Consider the following 17,400-nt stretch of genomic DNA (forward strand, 5'->3'; position numbering starts at 1 on the left):
TACCCACTGTATATATACACACACACACACACACACACAGAAAAACAAGTAGATATAATAGAACAAATAGAAAGCTAGTGTTTGTTTTTTTTTTTATAAAAAAGAAGATAAATAGATAAAGTACAATTAAAATAGAATAGAAAGTGCTAGAGTTAGAGGGTCAAATTTAATAAAAAAGAAGATAAATAGATAAAGTACAATTAAAATAGAATAGAAAGTGTTAGAGGGTCAAATAAAGATGGAACAGATGTGTTTTTAGTCGTTTCTTGAAGATGGCTAAGGACTCAGCTGCTCGGATTGAGTTGGGCATTAACACTGAGTTAATGTCAATTAAATAAAACAAATTAAATAAGATAAAAGAATAAGAATATCCATTCAATTTTGACTTCTTTTTTTTTTTTGCACATTTTACTGAAAATCAATTTATTTCTATGGGTCATTCTGTAAACTTTGCAAAAATTAAATAAGATAAAAGAATAAGAATAAGAATATCCATTCAATTTTGACTTCTTTTTTTTTTTTGCACATTTTACTGAAAATCAATTTATTTCTATGGGTCATTCTGTAAACTTTGCATGAGTGAGTAACAGTAAACAAAGGTGATGGAGTTTGAATAAGGCTCAATATACTGACATAAACATCAGAGGAACAGGTGCATGGGGACAATGTCATCTACCAATCATTCACATTCAAACAGAGCCTTCATTCAGTCAGCATTATTACAAATACATAGCATCAAATCCACAGACACATTGCCTAGAGGAAGAATATTCCATATCAAATTAGACAATCTGAGGCTTTGTGAGGCTCTGCAAAAATATGGGGTGCATAATATAAGTATATGAAGTGTTATACGATCACGAAATTTGAATTTGCACCATGGGAAGGGTTTAAACCCTACTGCATTTGCACACCTTGGGGACGTCTTGGGCTCTAATATTCTTTTCTAGTCTCTTTGCTGAAGCATCATATATTAAGGGGACAAGCTCATTACATCTGAAGCTGTTCAAACGATAAAATTAGCAGTGGACTAATCAGAGTGTAGTTGAGGTAATGCAAGAGCCTGAAACTGCCTTTTCAACCATTTAATCCACCATATTTCAAAACCAAATCAGCACAAGTCAGAGGTCCCTTATTAAATCTATTAATGATGAGGGTAATTAATTCTTAACGGGCTGGATAATGGTTCTAATGGGTGGAGAATGAGGCCCAATAATGCCAGAGCACTTTCACTGAGAAAGTTATAAAAGCACATTCTTTTAAGTGGTATGACAAAAGTCCTGATTGCTGCCATATTGAATGAAACCGAGGCTGTGAGAGATAGACAGTCTGTTCAATGGGTCGCAGTGTCTTTCTGGGTTGTAGCCATTCAGTGGATGTTTCACCTGGGAATGGAAGCGATTTGTACCTACAGATTTGTGCTGCCTTTGTACCGACCAACACCAGCAGATGCTGACAGGGGTAACACACTGATCAGACAAACGTGTCTATTGCTGTTTGTTGGCATCTGTCAGTGCAGTGTGAATTGGCCTTTAAAGGGACAACTCTGTACCTTATCTACCCCTAAAAAAACACACACATTACTACCTTAGAGTAGTACCCTTAAGGTACTACAGTAAACCTTGTAAATAAGGTGCAAAGTTGTGTCTCTGAGGGTACTGATCCAGTGATTGTATATTTTAGTTAGTAATGTTTTACAATAGTCATATAACTTTTGCAAATTTTTTCACGGAGATATTTTTGATGTCCCACTCTTTACATTTTTTTGTAAAAAATTATATTACACATTGTGTATGTGTAGTCACTTTTAGCGTGTGATCTGTTTGTAGTATTGATCTTTGTAGCAACAAGAGTCTGAGGGATGAATGAGAAGAGCCAATCAACAGAAGCCGCCTGAGAAAGCAAACAGCCCACAAGGATTACACAATCAATACGAACAACCAGACAACCTGAGCTGAGGATATAAACATGCACACCATCACAGCCACTTCCTGTATCTATTTGTCATCCCGCCCAGTTCTGCTTATGCTTATGAGTCACAATAATGCATAATCTTGTATTCACTCACTCTAGTAGGTACAAAGGACAAAAGCCTCATTACCCTCAAATCACAAGTGGGAGAGAGCGAGCTTTAGTCAGTTACACAAGTCAAATGAATTGCCTCCAGTCGCCATCCAGTAAAGCACAGGCATTCAGGACGTTAATAACATTATCGTTGATATGAGCGCGCTCACTCAACACTTCAGCCCCGCGGACGACTTCTGTCCTGATGGAAGAAAGGAGGAGAAAAAAAGAGAGGTGGATGATTGTTAATCAACATAGAGAGAGAGTGTGTGTAATTGGGCTAAACCAAATTGCGGTGTCACCAATTAGCTGGAGGAGTGGGTGAAAGGCTTAAGCGCTCTTTAATTGTTACTGTTTTTCTTGCTCACTTAGTGAAGCTCCAAGAAAGCAGAGATGGCAAAAAAATATATAAAAATCACTCTTCAAAGAAAGCATATTCAAAAGGACTTTTCGAAGCTAATGAGGGACTACATCGTAACACCAATCTTTTCAAAATACAGACTTTGTTCTAAGTACACATCAGTTTCCATTGTTTATTATTTTAATGGGCTTTATATTTTTGAATACTTTTTCTGCCTAAGCTGTGCAATGTATCTCTTTGTTTAGAAAGACAAAAATATTTGAATGGATTGAAATACATAAAAAAAAAACCTCTGGGATGAGCATGACAGACAGCACAGTTTACAGTCTGATTAAAAAGCTCATCAACTTTATCAAAGCCAGATGAATCAGAAAGAGATAAATATCCATCTAGTTGCTTGAGGCTTGCAGCCCACAGTCTCTTAGGAGGGTGTTTTGAAATTTTAGGAAGATTTTGAGAATCACACTTCTAATTAAGATTACGTTAAGAGCTGGAGGTAATATGCTAATCAAATGCATTAATCAGATGGTGAAAAAAGGAAAATCTCACTGGTTAACTTTAATATCATAATTTTATTCTTTCACTAAGATATACTGTAATGCCGTCTTTCATTAAACTGCTGCAGTAATGGCGTATTTTTGTAGGCCAACAGGGAAGTCAGCAACACCCAATGGCACAAAAAGCCAGTAGTTTTCCTATTGGCTTTTGGAAACAAAAAATTATGAATTTTACATATTTTGTTTATCATGATAATCGTCACATATGAACACAACTTTTATTAATTTTGAAGCCTAAATACAATTGCCAGAAGTAAAAAGATAAAAGCTAAAGTTATAAAGGCTAAACAAAGTACACCAGAATTTGAGAAATCTATTCTAACAGAGTGTGAGTATGAACACAATAAGACTGTAAAAGCAAACTAGTGAATCTTTTTGCTCTGTGTGATGATGTTGACAATGTCTTTGACAATCTCTGTAGTCCCATTTAGCCACTTGTTAACAACTGACTTTTTGTAAGACACTCAAATGCTTAAATAAATGAGTGGGGTATTACATATGTATTTTACATACTAGAATATAATATGAAAATATCTTGAGCTTGTGCTCACCACTGACCTTTTTTCAGGAATTTAACCAAAAACCCAGTAAAAAAAAAACAACAAAAAAAACATTGACTTTGGGAAAATGACAATAAAGTTCAAAAATGCTAACTTATTTCCTGGTTTTAGGACTCAATCTTGCAGCACTCTAAAAAATGTCACTTTAAGTCTGACTTACATCTTACAAAACTTTTTTGACGCAACAAACACGGTGCCACTCAAGGATAAACATTCACATTTAAGCAAATCAAATGTATCAATCAGTCAAGATTACATCAAACATTAATCAGAGTTTTTCAGCAAATGTTTGTAGAGACAGATGTGTAAAATGATCCTCTCTTGAATACTAGTAGAACATCCTTGTTTATCCACATTAAAAATGTGCTTGCTAGGAAACTCCTCTGTTGATAAACGGAAACTGCTCAGTGAGCAATGAAATGCCTTATGCGATATCAAGTGGGACTATCCCACATCCGACTTTGAATGGAACAAATTGTGAATGCAGAATGAAACTGATATGAAATATAATGGGCTCTAATCTCTGCAAGAAGTTTACCAGGCCCACTTGTGTTCAGCTAGAGAAGTGTTTGTTTACCTCTTTAGGGTGTCTGGTATATCCATCATCAGGTTAGGGAGTCAGAGTTACACGGTTACTGTGACATCCAGGCACAGAAAATGTTTCAAAGGAAAAATAAAATACTGAGGGGAATACAAAGGTGTAAGAAATGAAACACAAACAATCTGAAAGGTATGTTATTGGGTAACCTCACTTACTTTTGCAGCAGTACTTGACCACTGTTTAGAACTGTTCTATAATATATGAATATAAATATTCAATTAAATCAATGCACACACTAGACTTTACTTTACTATATATATAGTGTAAGTGATAGTGTAAGTAATGTTTATTTAACAAAGAAAATGATTGGGACATGAGTTTACATTTGTTAAAAAAAAAAAAAAACTTGAAGACTGCCTCCTCATTTAAAAAAACCTTTGGTTAAAGAGGTCTCTTTGGTCTCTTTAACCTTTTGCTATATAAATAAAGGTGACTTGACTTGACAAAATAATAATCAAATTTAATATTCAGTGAAGACGATTAGACTACATTTTATTTGATGGGGGGCGGTAAGAAACATGGATAATGGGTAGGGGGGCACTGGCCCTAAAAAGGTTGAGAACCACTGCTTTAGGGGGTCTGCACATGGCTGTGGCACATTCTCCACGCGGTGCCAACTCACACCAGGAGCATTGCAGAAGTGAAGCAACTAGATTCACAAGACCACAAGATTTGCCTGTCTGACATTGTTTTTCTTAATGTTTTGTGTTTTTCCCCCTTCGATTTTTGGGGTTCTACCATGGGTTAGCTGGCTAAATGGTTAAACACAAATTGTCCAGTTTAATTGTATTTATTGTTATATTTATTGCTAAGTCCTGCTTTGTTGTGCTGTAGCCTACAGACAAGTAAATACACTTAAAAGTCCAGTTATGAATGACAAGGATAAAAGATTCTAGCTGTGTTTTAGTCTGTACAGCATGTTTATTTTGTATTTGAAGTCTGCAGCTTGGACGTTGCGTCCATCAAAAATAGACTAGGCACATATCTTGAGCGAAGCAGCAGCACGGCTGGTATAAACACAAGCATTGACTAGAGTGGCCACGAGCAGTAATGCACCAGAGACGTGTGCAGTGTAAATAAGGGGTTAAAACTCAATGGGCTCAGGGGAAGTGAGAGACTCTGACTAGCTAGATTTCCTATTAGCGGCTGTTTCTATGGGCTGCTATACGTAAGCCGTCCGCCATATTGGAATATCAAAGCCGTTCCATGAATGCTCGAGAGCAATGCCGGTGCATCAGCAGTGCAACTGTTGTTATACACATGTATATCTATATCTTCAGTAGACTTCAGAAGATGCTTTTGCTAAACTAACACAATACAACAAGACGAAGCCGTTAGCTAACAAGGCATTTAATAAGGTAATTTAGTTTAAAAACCTGTAATATTGAGTTAATACATATTAAAAACACAAACCAACACATTCTTACCTGATTACCTGTGCATTTTTTATATCAAGATGCTGTGCAATGTATTTGCATCTTGAAACTCATTGATTGAGTGACGACATATAGACCATTCCAAGATGGCGGATGAGCCGACGTGTCTGTAGCGATCGAATGTGGAATCTACCCATAGACAGGGCTCAAAATTGCGGCCGTTTTGGTCGCATATGCTCCCAAAATGTAATCTGTGTGACCCCAAAATATATTTGGGAGCATTTGTGCAAGGGCTCAACCAGCCCAGTGACCAGCCCACCATTCTATCCAACGTTACATAACCAATTAAGCTTCATCTTTACATTCTTAACTTTAATGCGTATTTCAGATTGGTTATATTAGCCGTCAATCAGTCTCTTTCTCTGCACTCCATTGTCACGTGACAGGGAGCTAACTTGGATCTGACCGTTTTTTTCTCCAAACAGTTTTTGTTTTATTTCAGCCGATCTCTGTTCTGGACTTGCACAAACTGCATTGAAACCATTTTCCAAAATTACATTTGTGTGGAAATATTACAAAGTCTGTAAACGGCCGTTAACAGAGGCCAGAGACGCAGAAGATGGACGCAAAGAGAAGAAAATACTGTAGCAGGCAGAACAAGCTCACTGTTCACTATGCGCAAAATATAGAAAGAAAATTCTAAATATTGAATTGGTAATGGAGGTTTAAATCAATGTATTTCTGAGGGGAACTGACTGTCTTGAGAAAAGTTTAAATTACATTTCCTTCTCATCTTGCCTCTGTATATTGCATAAAGAACAAAGCCGTGCAGTGCTGCTTTGTTTACATTATCGCTGCTGTTCCATAAATGCCTCCTGCTGTCAGAGAGTGAATTTGTATTTTCATTCAGACCATCTGCTGTTTTTGTTTCATGCAGATTTTGAAATAATACATTCTAATTTACATCTGAAACTGCTCATGTATGCAGCATCTTTGTTTGAATCATGATTAAAATGCTGTGGTTGTCTCTAATTTTAAATGGCTACAGATACAGACTGTAATAAAGCAGATAAACATATTTGTTCATGTACTCATATTTTCTTGTCTCTTGCTTTAATTAAAAAAAATATGTTAAATATGTCGGCTATCAGAATCAGCTTACTCGCTTCTAAAACATTAGCAATCAGAATTGTCCATGAAAGATCGATGCATCACAAACAAGAAATGCCGGGCCAAGTGTGTGGCAAAGAATTCAGGATCAGGTTCAATTGTTGAAGCTTTTAATCATCAGGATGTTGCCAGCCCTTCCGCTCTATTGACAGTTGTGATGCTCCTTAATATTCAGTGGGTGCTCCTAAATTTTTGTTGGTGATCCTAACTTCTTGATGTTGGGAGCACCAGTGCTACCAAGTAAAAAAGTTAATTTGAGCCCTGCATAGATATGTATAGGTATATTCCCCATTCGACTGCGCCAAGCATGTAGACGCGTCCGCCATCTTTAACGTTCAACTTGGCGTCATTCACCATATTAATCAATGAATATTCGAAGATGCCACAATCCTGCACAGCCGTTGGTTGTAAAAACTAAGGATGCTCCGATTGATCGGCTACCAATCACTATCGGCCGATAATCACGTTGGGATGATCGATCGGCGGTCTCTAAAAGGCCGATCTATTTCTTCATTAAATAACTTATAAAGTAATTTGAAAACCTTGTGTGAGACGTAATTTCACAAACAGCGTGAGTGAATCACCACTCGCACGCGTGCTCTCTCTTTCTCTCTCAAAATATGCAAATGGCTTCAAATCACCACACATCGCGTCTGTCTATAAGCCAGCTGCACCCTGCACAGTTGACACAGGAATTGTCACTTGCACAGTCGAGGCAGTGTCACATCGTCACTAAACTTTATAAATTGCATCTCTTTTTAATTCTTGCCAGTGCTCCTGGAGACCATACGCTCATGCACACTCGCAGCGCACACACATAATGCCAGGTTCACATTACTCCGTTTGCAGTGCATATGTGGTGCGTATTTTTTCCACGCTCATGTTAACGGATAAGCGTTCACTGCACACGGTTGCGGTCCAGCAGTACGTTCCAGGAGCGGTGCGTCTGCAGCAGTGCAGAGATCGTTTCCACACCGAGTCTACTGCTGCGCTGCAAGCGCTGAATTAAAGTAACAGCGCATTGTTTGCAGTAAATATGAACATGGATTGACACGAAAATGTAGTAGTTACACCATAAATGCATATTATTAAAGTCTACTGTGTTTCACAGTCAACACATATGGTTTTTTGGCTAGGTTTAAAGGGAAAGAGCACTTTTAGATAAAGAAGGCAATAATAGATGGCACACGTGGAGGAAGGAAAACAAAGTTCTTTATGAACAGCAGGATTGCATGTAATAAATATTTAAATGCAAAAGGAAAGGCAGTAGAGCTGACTATTTCTGTCAATGGTAAGTTTGTGATAACGTAAGAAAATTAGTTTAAATGTTTTGCCACTTGCTTGAGCAACGTAATATATCAATCTAGAAGTAAATGCAAAAGTAAAAAGCATTGAATAATGTGTTGCTTATATTTATTGTGTTTAAACATGTCTTTGAAAGATTGTATTACTGTACTGTGTAAAAAAAAGAATTGCAATGCTGAAAAAGCACTTTCAGTGACAATGTTTGGATTTGAAATCAAAATAATGAATTATGTTGTGTTTGTGGTAAACAGCCACGGATCAGTAGCGGATCAGTAACGGATCCTGTGTGAAAGCTGCTTCCCCTCTCACAAGAGTCACCTAAGAGGGGAATTCCCCCCATTTTCAAAAATGAAATTCAGGCCCTGAATAAATGTCTAAAAATCCTGATTGGACTATCACTATAAATAGATTAAATGATAAAATGAAGGCTTTAAAAAGATCAGTATCGGTGATCGGAATCGGCAGATACTGCTTTCTGTAATCGGTGATCGGCCTCAAAAATCCTGATCGGAGCACCCCTAGTAAAAACAGCCGGGATGTAAATTTCCAAAGAAACGTTTGTGTTTATAAATGTATTAACTCAATATTACAAGTTTTGAAACATTGGTAACTTTTAATGTTGTGTTAGCTAAAGCGCTCATCTTGTTGTATGGTGTTAGTTAGGTCTACACAACAACACGTCGAGCTCTCTTGGCCACCGTACTTGAGGGTTCGCAGACCATCGGCTGTTATGGTGAATGACGTCAAGTTGACCCTTCGCATATGGCGGATGGCTTACGTATAGCGGCCCATGGAAACAGTCGCTAATGAGGCATCTATGTATACATATCTATGAATCTACCTATATACATATCTTTATCCATATTAGGGATTTCCTGGAGCGTCATGAGTTCTATTACTTCTGTGATGCATATGTGGAGTTTCTGCACGAGGGCGCCCTCTGGCGTCCAGTATGAATGAAACAGACATTAAAGGTGTTTATAGCGCTCAATAATGGCCAATCCATCCTATTTTGGGTAATTTTTACTTTTTTTTTTAAGTATTGGTTCAGGCACCGGAAGCGTTTTAAAAGTATCGATTTGGCACCGGTATCGGAAAAAACCTAAACGATACCCAACCCTACTAAACACTGCCACCTAAAATGTAACTCTCTACGCACCATGTCACGCAAGACTAGATTTGTAAACATCACATCTTCTTAATATGTCCCAAGTTAAAATTTAAGCCAAATACAATCTGCTTTACAATTACAGTGACTTGCAAGTGTAAGTACAGATAAACCAGACAGAAATATACACTACTGTTTAAAAGTCTGTGGTCCTCAAGATTTGTTTCTTATTCTGACCAAGGCTACACTTATTTAATCAAAATACAATATAAATAATAATACTGTGAATTATTATTAATATTTTAAATTAACTTATCTCTTGAATTTTCTGCACGAGGGTGTCCTCTGGCGTCCAGTATGAGTGAAACAGACATAACGTGTTTTTATATATATATATATATATATATATATATACTGTATATACACAATATATATATATATATATAATTTTTACTCTCTTTCATTCTTTCTTTTGAAATTCAACATATATGGACATTTTGAACTTTCTCATTTATTTTCCCGGAAAAACTACAAAATCATAGACAATCTGTCAGCCAAGCCTCAGACACAAAGTGACAGAGCTCCAAATCAATACTCAATGCTCCTTACTGCTGTTTAACAAACAAACACCATTATTCATCCGTGTAATTAAAATAACTAAAGTGTGCCAATGCAGCACACTTAATTTACCACAATATAATATTTTCCATAGAGCTTGATGTCTGTTTTGGCATTGTAAAACAGTCAAGCATTTGACTGAACTTTGGCTTTGAAGGGCTTGGCTTGAACTACAATTATACTCTCAACAGAAAACCAGAACTGTGAATCCACAGCCAGAAGATATGAGAGGAGCGAGACAAAAAGAGAAAGAGATATAAAAGGGGAGGGATACAAAGTATACACACCAATCTCCCTCAAATACCATGATGAATTACATCAGACGTGTCCCTCGCCTGCAGAGGACTAAATGCACACCAAACAACAAAGCCCTACAGCCTCTAGCTTCAACTTTGATATCTATCAACACACTCGCATGCCCACAAATGCAAAACAACAACACAAAAATCTCCTGCTATTCATACTAAATAATAAGTGCAAGAATCTGTATAGCAAACATTGAATCCCTGTTGCCATGACCTTAACCTTTGTGAATGTCGGGATAGACACACTCACACAATCATATCCGCTTGAAATTACTGCACACATACTGTATATGGATACATACAACATAAATTGCCAATGTCAAAGTCACAGTGTTGTAGTGCATTTTCCAGCACAATCCATTAATAAAACCTATATATTTGTGTATCAAATAAAGTAAAATGATTAAATACTCTTATAATAAAAAAATGGCATGACTAAACCATAGTGGATTACCTTCATGTCAGTTCTGGCTGTTGTTCAAGAGAAAAATTAAAAAGCAGTGTATGGTCACCCATAAGTAATTAATTAAATTAACATGCTAAAACAAAAGCCCTAATATTTAATCATCCAACAATTTGAGGTATAATTTATGGTATAATTGTATACATTTTATGTCTGTAACATAAACTGTACAGAACTTGTTGCATGCCAGTTTAATAGGCTTCTTAGGTTCACTGTAAGTATATATATACATATAAGTATATATACAGTTTTCAATTTGAATATATTTTATTTTTTATTATCTACATTTGTATTCTTTCCTGTAATTGCAAAACAGCCACATGGTCCTGAATGTTTGAATAAAACATTAAAATATGGTTTGATGATTTGACTAAATATGACTTGATTTGGTGCTCAAGAAACATTCTGTCTGATTAGTTGAAAATGGCTGTGCTGCTTAAAGGGGAGGTGTTTAATTTTGAAGAACAGCATTTATTTGAAATATAAATCTTTTCTAAAATTATAAATGTTTTGACTGTAATCTCTGATCAATAATGCGTCCTTACTGAATGAAGGTATCAAATTCTTAAAAACACACAAATAAATAAATCTTACTGACCCCAAACATACCCAGTATGGTTCTAATGGATTTATGCACAAATTAAGTCTCAAAAAAATATTAAAACTGTATATTGTAAGTAATACAGGTTTGGAACGACATGAGAACATTTTGTGTTAACTATTTCTCCAATTGTATAAGAAAGTATTTTAATCATTAAAAAAAGGCAATTGCAATTGTTACAATATAATACATTTCTTCAACAAACATTCCTCGAAACCATATAGCTGCTTCTAAATGCATGAATGTGTCCTTTACAAACATAGAATGCATTTATTTGCAGAGACAGCAAGAGTGGTAGTGTTTGGCTTCATCACAGCCAACACAATTACACCTATTGTGCTTATTCATCAGCTAGCCTTCATTAGTGGCTTTGGATGGTGAGGTTAATGCATCCTTGCATCCTCAGCAAACTTATCTCACTAAATTCCAAAAACTAGAATTCAATGCATATAATGGAGAAAGAAAGTAAATGTTTAATTCACTAATTTTAGTTTAATTACACTGAACATTTAATTTAAATGTACATACCTGAAAAAAGTGTACATACCTGAAAAATGTGACAAAGAACTGTACCAGATCCATGATGCTGCTGTGCTGAGAGAAGGATATCTGTGAGAAAAGAAGAAGAAAGGTGTTAGAGATTGGATTATTATTACACCTGTAAAATATCATGCAAAAACTACTGTTGAAAGATACTCAAAAATATTTATAATGGGACATAGTACTACTGTGAATCACAATTAAAGAGATTTCTCCATTAATGTCTCCTAAAACAGCCTTAGTCATATTAAACATAACAGGAAAAATGTGGCTTGAGTAACAAACAACATACATCAGTTTACAGTGCAGTTTAAATGTCTTAATGTTTTAATTACCAAATGGCTTCAAATTTGAAGGAAAAAAGCAACACGCTATGAATTCTGGGCTAGGTGACAAAAAATAAACTACTGTTGAACCATGTTTAAAAGCTTTTTGACAAAATTATGGCCTGTAATAAACTTGACATATAATTTAATCAAGTGTTTATGCTGTTGATCTAATCTAACTTGAATTAGTTGTGTACCTTACTCTGTAAACTTTCTGTGGAATAATAAATGCTTCTAATCAAAATAATTTTTGCTTGACATGTAAGTAGTTTTATTACATATTCATGGCATATTAATTTTCTACAACTTGGCAAGGTTTCCTAGAAAACAAGCAACATGAATTTTCCCCAACTGCCGAACAGAGACTTGAAATTCTCTGATACTTAATTATGTGCATCTATGATGCCTTATTTGTTTTTGTCGATGTGGAAATTTATTTATTTATGAATTGTATTTATTTATTTTTTCCACCGTTAAACATAATATCTCAAGTTCATTCCCTAATCTTAAATATTCTAAAAGACACTAAGGCTCAAAAACACAAGTACTTTTACAAAGATAACCGCTTGATACTATCTGCATTATGAAATATTATAATCCACATAATGGAAAACGATTATAAGTAAACTCATTATCCAGTGAAACATTTATTCATATCATTACTAAAACACTAAGCAAATAGAACAGTGTTAGCACAATATTGAAACTTCTCTCACTCAAAATTTACCCCGATTACAACTAACACATCTCAAATATAAAGGGCTACTGAAGTACTTAAAAAATCTTAGATCCATTAAATCAATTCTGAAAAAAAAAACAATTTACTTAATCATCGCAGTTTTTACTTTTTAGAACTTTTCAAGTTTTAACAACTTATATTGTTATATTGAACAATTTAAAACCATGCAAATTAAGTGAATTTAACAAATTAAAATTGTATAGCTACTTTATTCAAATTTTAATCCATACATTATAACAACTTGACATTTTAAATACAATTAAGACATTTACATAAAATGTATTTCAAAATAGATTAATGTAAATTAAATTAAATTAAGTCATGCAAACTGTTGCCTTTATTTTTTAGGTTTTTACAAACATTTCTTTTTTTTTTTACAATGGTGCATGTACATCATGGATCGCAAGGTTAGACCAAACACACACACACACACACACACACGCATTGCCACATTTTCTCACTCACATAAATATGAAAGACCCCAAAAGCCACTGAATGAAAGTCAGTGATGGCTAATTCCTTACATTACATAACATGTGCCAATACACAACTAGATAGTGTTTGAAATCAGTGCATTAACATTTCTCCCTGTCCTTCCTTACGTAAGCTGTACAATAACCACAGTGTGTTATATAAAATGCATTTGATTTCTCAGCTGTTGCAGTCAACCCCACAAATAAGATCCTGTTGTAGGGTATCAGACCGAATCAGACAATTTAAGATTCGATCAAGAACATGGTTGAAACACGAGGAGCCGAATTCCACAGAAAGGCCCAAGACACACACAGCAAAATAACCAGTGTTGTTTAGAGTTGTTTTTATGGTGTTAATTTATCAGAGTTAAAAAGTGTTGATTCTGGTGTTGATTTGAATGGCATTAACACTTGCAGTGTAAATCAGTGGTCGGAGTCAGTGTAATTACAGCGAGTTGACATAACTGACACTGGTGATTAGTTGATCCAATTTCCAGTCCTTGCACATTATTTCCTTTTTGATTAATGGCGGACGACCACGAGGAGAGGACAGTGTTCAAACAGGTATAATATTTTATAACCACTTAAATTGACCAATTTTCATGTTTAGTTTACGTTTCTCACCATTCAGAATAATATTAGTACATCTCTCAACATTGCCAGAGTGCTAACAGTATTTCTTTTCAGATAACGTGACAGACCATGGACAGGATATTGAGGCCATTTAGCTGCACCACTTGTTAGCAAGCAAATTGAGGTAAGAATGGCATTGTTTGTTAGTTAGCAGTTTTAAACATAAGTTTTCTTATATTTTAGAATCTGGGGTAGATAACAGGGTAATTTCTGTGATTTGTGTAACTTGACTGTTTAATTAATTAAATAACGCAAATAACGCAGCATCCATATCCCCTTCTTGGGGCTCACGTTATTTGTGTTGCCAAAATAAGACATTGTAATGCATTTTTGTCTCCAGTATTTTAGTATAACTGTGCATTGTTCCACAAATAATCTCTGACTGTTTAAGTGAGCAGCAATCAGTAACGCGCGTTTTTTTTTTAAGTGGGCCTTGGAACGCAGAGCTTCGGATGGTCCGAGGAATTTACATGAAATATATCGCGGTTACTCTCATCTGCAAAGTAAAAGGCAGCGGAGATAAATTATCAGATAATCAAGCAAGAAGCGTTTTGCTTAACGTATATTTTCTGCCAGCGTATGACTATGAACTAATATTTGCTCATCATATGAGACACGTGTTTGACGTGCCGGGCTATGTAAGAATCTTTTGTATTGATGTACTTTTAACACAATCTAGTTGGACATTAAGTTTTGTGCTCCTTTTTTGTGGCATGTAATAGTAGTTTATCTATTAAATGTAATGTAATGACTAACGCAATGTTCAGATCTTACAAAAAGTGTTCTCTTGTCTTTCTGACAGGAGCATTTCTATGTTCCGGAAAAGGCAACAGAGTTCATCTCCTGGCGCCTTAAAACTTTGTCGAGGAAGAACCCAAAGCGTGTTGGCTTGGAGATGACTGAAAGTGGAGGACGAAGTCGATGAAGAAGGATAGATGATGTGCAACAACTTGAAGGAGATGCATGCAGAGAGGTAACTTCTTTCCTTGTCCATACAGCTGATGAAGCTGAAGTTATGCAAAAGATGAAGGAAACTTTCAAGCATAGACAATAGGGCTGCACGATAAATCGCATGTGCAAAACGTGCAAAATATGATTGGTTTGTTTTTTTTTCCTGGTTTATTTAATTTAATTTGTTTGTGCTTTTTTTTCAGTCCTGCACCAGTAATGAAGGCCATCTCAGCAGGAGGGAGGGCCACCAGCCATTCCTACTGAGATCAGGAAGGATTAAGGGCAGGATCAACCACTTTTACGTCGTTGTGGACAAGCGCCTCATCCCTTGCGTTGGAACCAGCTCCTTGAGTGCCTTTGAACTTTTTAAAGTTCACTATATTCAACCTGTATCTTCAACCTGTCCTACGAGGAAGCCCTGGTGTCAAAAGCCAACAGCTTGTTCTACAGGCCTTTTGATCTGCAGTGTTTATATGGGTCAGATGATGGTGAATATATTGTACCTTCTTTTGTGTTGGTGTAATAGTTACATCTGTGTTAAAAATTAAATTTCAAACTGATACAGCGTGTTGACTTTTTTTTTTATTTATTTTTTTACATTGAATGCACAGGTATTTTTAGTCGAATACAGATTACACTTAATTACCTTAATCAGGGTTTGTATGAACACTATATTAGTGTTTTAATCACGTATTGTGTATGTCGTTTTAATAACTATTGAATAACTTCATATTTATGTTTAGTATGTGTGTGTTTGAATCTTCTTGCTTGAAACGTTTCTTCCAATCAATTCTTTGTCAAATGTATCATATGGTGCATTTAATATAAATTTTAACCTCATTGAGGAACTCAATGCGAGGGTTAATTAAGTGATTGATGGTTGTTCAGGTCTATGCAATTGCACATTGCTGTAAACTTGGGATTTCATATTTTAATTTCCTTAAACTCATTCTTTCCTTACTTTCTCACTTTCTGCAACGTGTGAATGTGTGAATGCGTGTGTTCATGTGTTAGATTAGTTTATATGTCTTAGATTTATCCAATAAAGCCTTATTTATATTGAAAAGAGAAGTATCTTGTGTTTTGTGCTTACAAGTTAATGTCTTAAACTGCCGATCTTGTTACTGTGCTAATTAATAGTGTTTTCACTATACTTTGGATATTAATTAATATCCATTGCAGAGTTGATGTTATATGGCTCGTTCAATGAATCGCTGGCCGTCTCAGTGATCAGCCGTAAAACAGTGATTGTCCCTATAAAATTTTAAATGATTCCCTTTGAGCTAAATTGACCTGTTTCCCTTACACTGTGTTCCTGTCCATTCACTGATTGCTTTAGCTACATGACCGAATTATTTGCCTTTTCAATATCTGAGGCCACTCACATCGATTGCTTAAGAGAATCCAATACACAATTCTCCCAACTAAACCTATCTAAATCTTAATCCGCACTCCATCTCCATCTAAAAACCGACCATCTGATAAAAGAAAATGTCATTTTATGATTGATTTGTAAATGTCAGATGTTATCACAGTGATTTATTTTTCAAGAAGTGGCGTGCTTTAAAAGTTCAGGCGACAAAATGTGTTTACTTAGTTCGAATGAGTTTTGGACTTGCACTTTTCTTTTTTGTGGAGGACACACTATTATCGACTGCAAAAACAGAGGCAGGTATATAGCAATGCAATTACGCACATACATACAGACATTACATGAGGACCTTCTCTGTCACGCTACACAGCTGTGTTCGTTTGTGCCGGGGTCCACAGCCCGTGATCATGAAAGGTGACTAATACATCCATGAGACATTTCCAAACATCATAAATGTGCTCTTATTTCTGGATGGAAGAAAGGAGCATTAGGATAGATGGAGAGGAGCGGATTGGGAGGTGTGTGTGCGCAGGTGGAAGTGAAGTGGTCAGCCCTTTAGTGATTTACTGGCATTTGCTTTTTGCAGTGAAAGTGCATGACAATCAAAACTGAAAGAAAGAAAGTGTTGAGAAAAGCTCATTTCTCTTGCCAGAGGGACTGGCCATTAAGCGAGTCGAGCTGGTGGCTGGAGTTGGTAACTTACTGAAGTGCTCTCGACTCCTCCCCGCTCCTAAATTCAGCCCTTTACTGTAAACATCATGCTGGGTTGAGAGCGGTAACACCTGAATTGAGAAAACCACTATTAGTAAATGCGTTCCAGTCCTTAAAGGGGTCATATGATGTTGCTAAAAATAACATTATTTTGTGTATTTGGTGTAATGAAATGTGTTTATGCGGTTTAAGGTTCAAAAAACACATTATTTTCCACATACTGTACATTATTGTTTCTCCTCTATGCCCCGCCTTTCTGAAACGCGTCGATTTTTACAAAGCTCATCGGTCTGAAAAGCGAGGTGTGCTGTGATTGGCCAGCTATCCAGTGCGTTGGGATTGGCCGAATGCCTCAAGTGTGTGACGGAAATGTTACGCCCCTACCATAATGTGATGCCCCGTCCGGCCATAACGACGAGACAAAAACATTAAAACCCATTATAAACGAGGCATTTGTTGCATCCAGTGGGGACATAATTCCGGATTATAATGACTTATACTGTCTTTTGCCGCATAAACGTAAAACCATGTCTGCATTTGTGATCGGAGAAACGACAAACAACAAG

The 17,400-nt window shown here is 36.0% G+C and overlaps 1 protein-coding gene across 1 annotated transcript in view; it reads right to left on the bottom strand.

Annotated features, from left to right (window-relative positions):
- LOC107698718 (attractin-like protein 1) overlaps positions 1–17,400 on the bottom strand; it is a 286,058-nt gene that overhangs the window by 136,318 nt on the left and 132,340 nt on the right. The window contains exon 23 of the mRNA XM_016499821.1: positions 11,637–11,698. Coding sequence (XP_016355307.1) covers positions 11,637–11,698 — 62 coding nt within the window. The remainder of the gene's footprint in view (positions 1–11,636; positions 11,699–17,400) is intronic.

This window comes from Sinocyclocheilus anshuiensis, unplaced genomic scaffold (genome assembly GCF_001515605.1).
Source record: "Sinocyclocheilus anshuiensis isolate Anshui unplaced genomic scaffold, SAMN03320099.WGS_v1.1 scaffold1015, whole genome shotgun sequence".
NCBI classification, from domain to species: Eukaryota; Metazoa; Chordata; class Actinopteri; order Cypriniformes; family Cyprinidae; genus Sinocyclocheilus; species Sinocyclocheilus anshuiensis.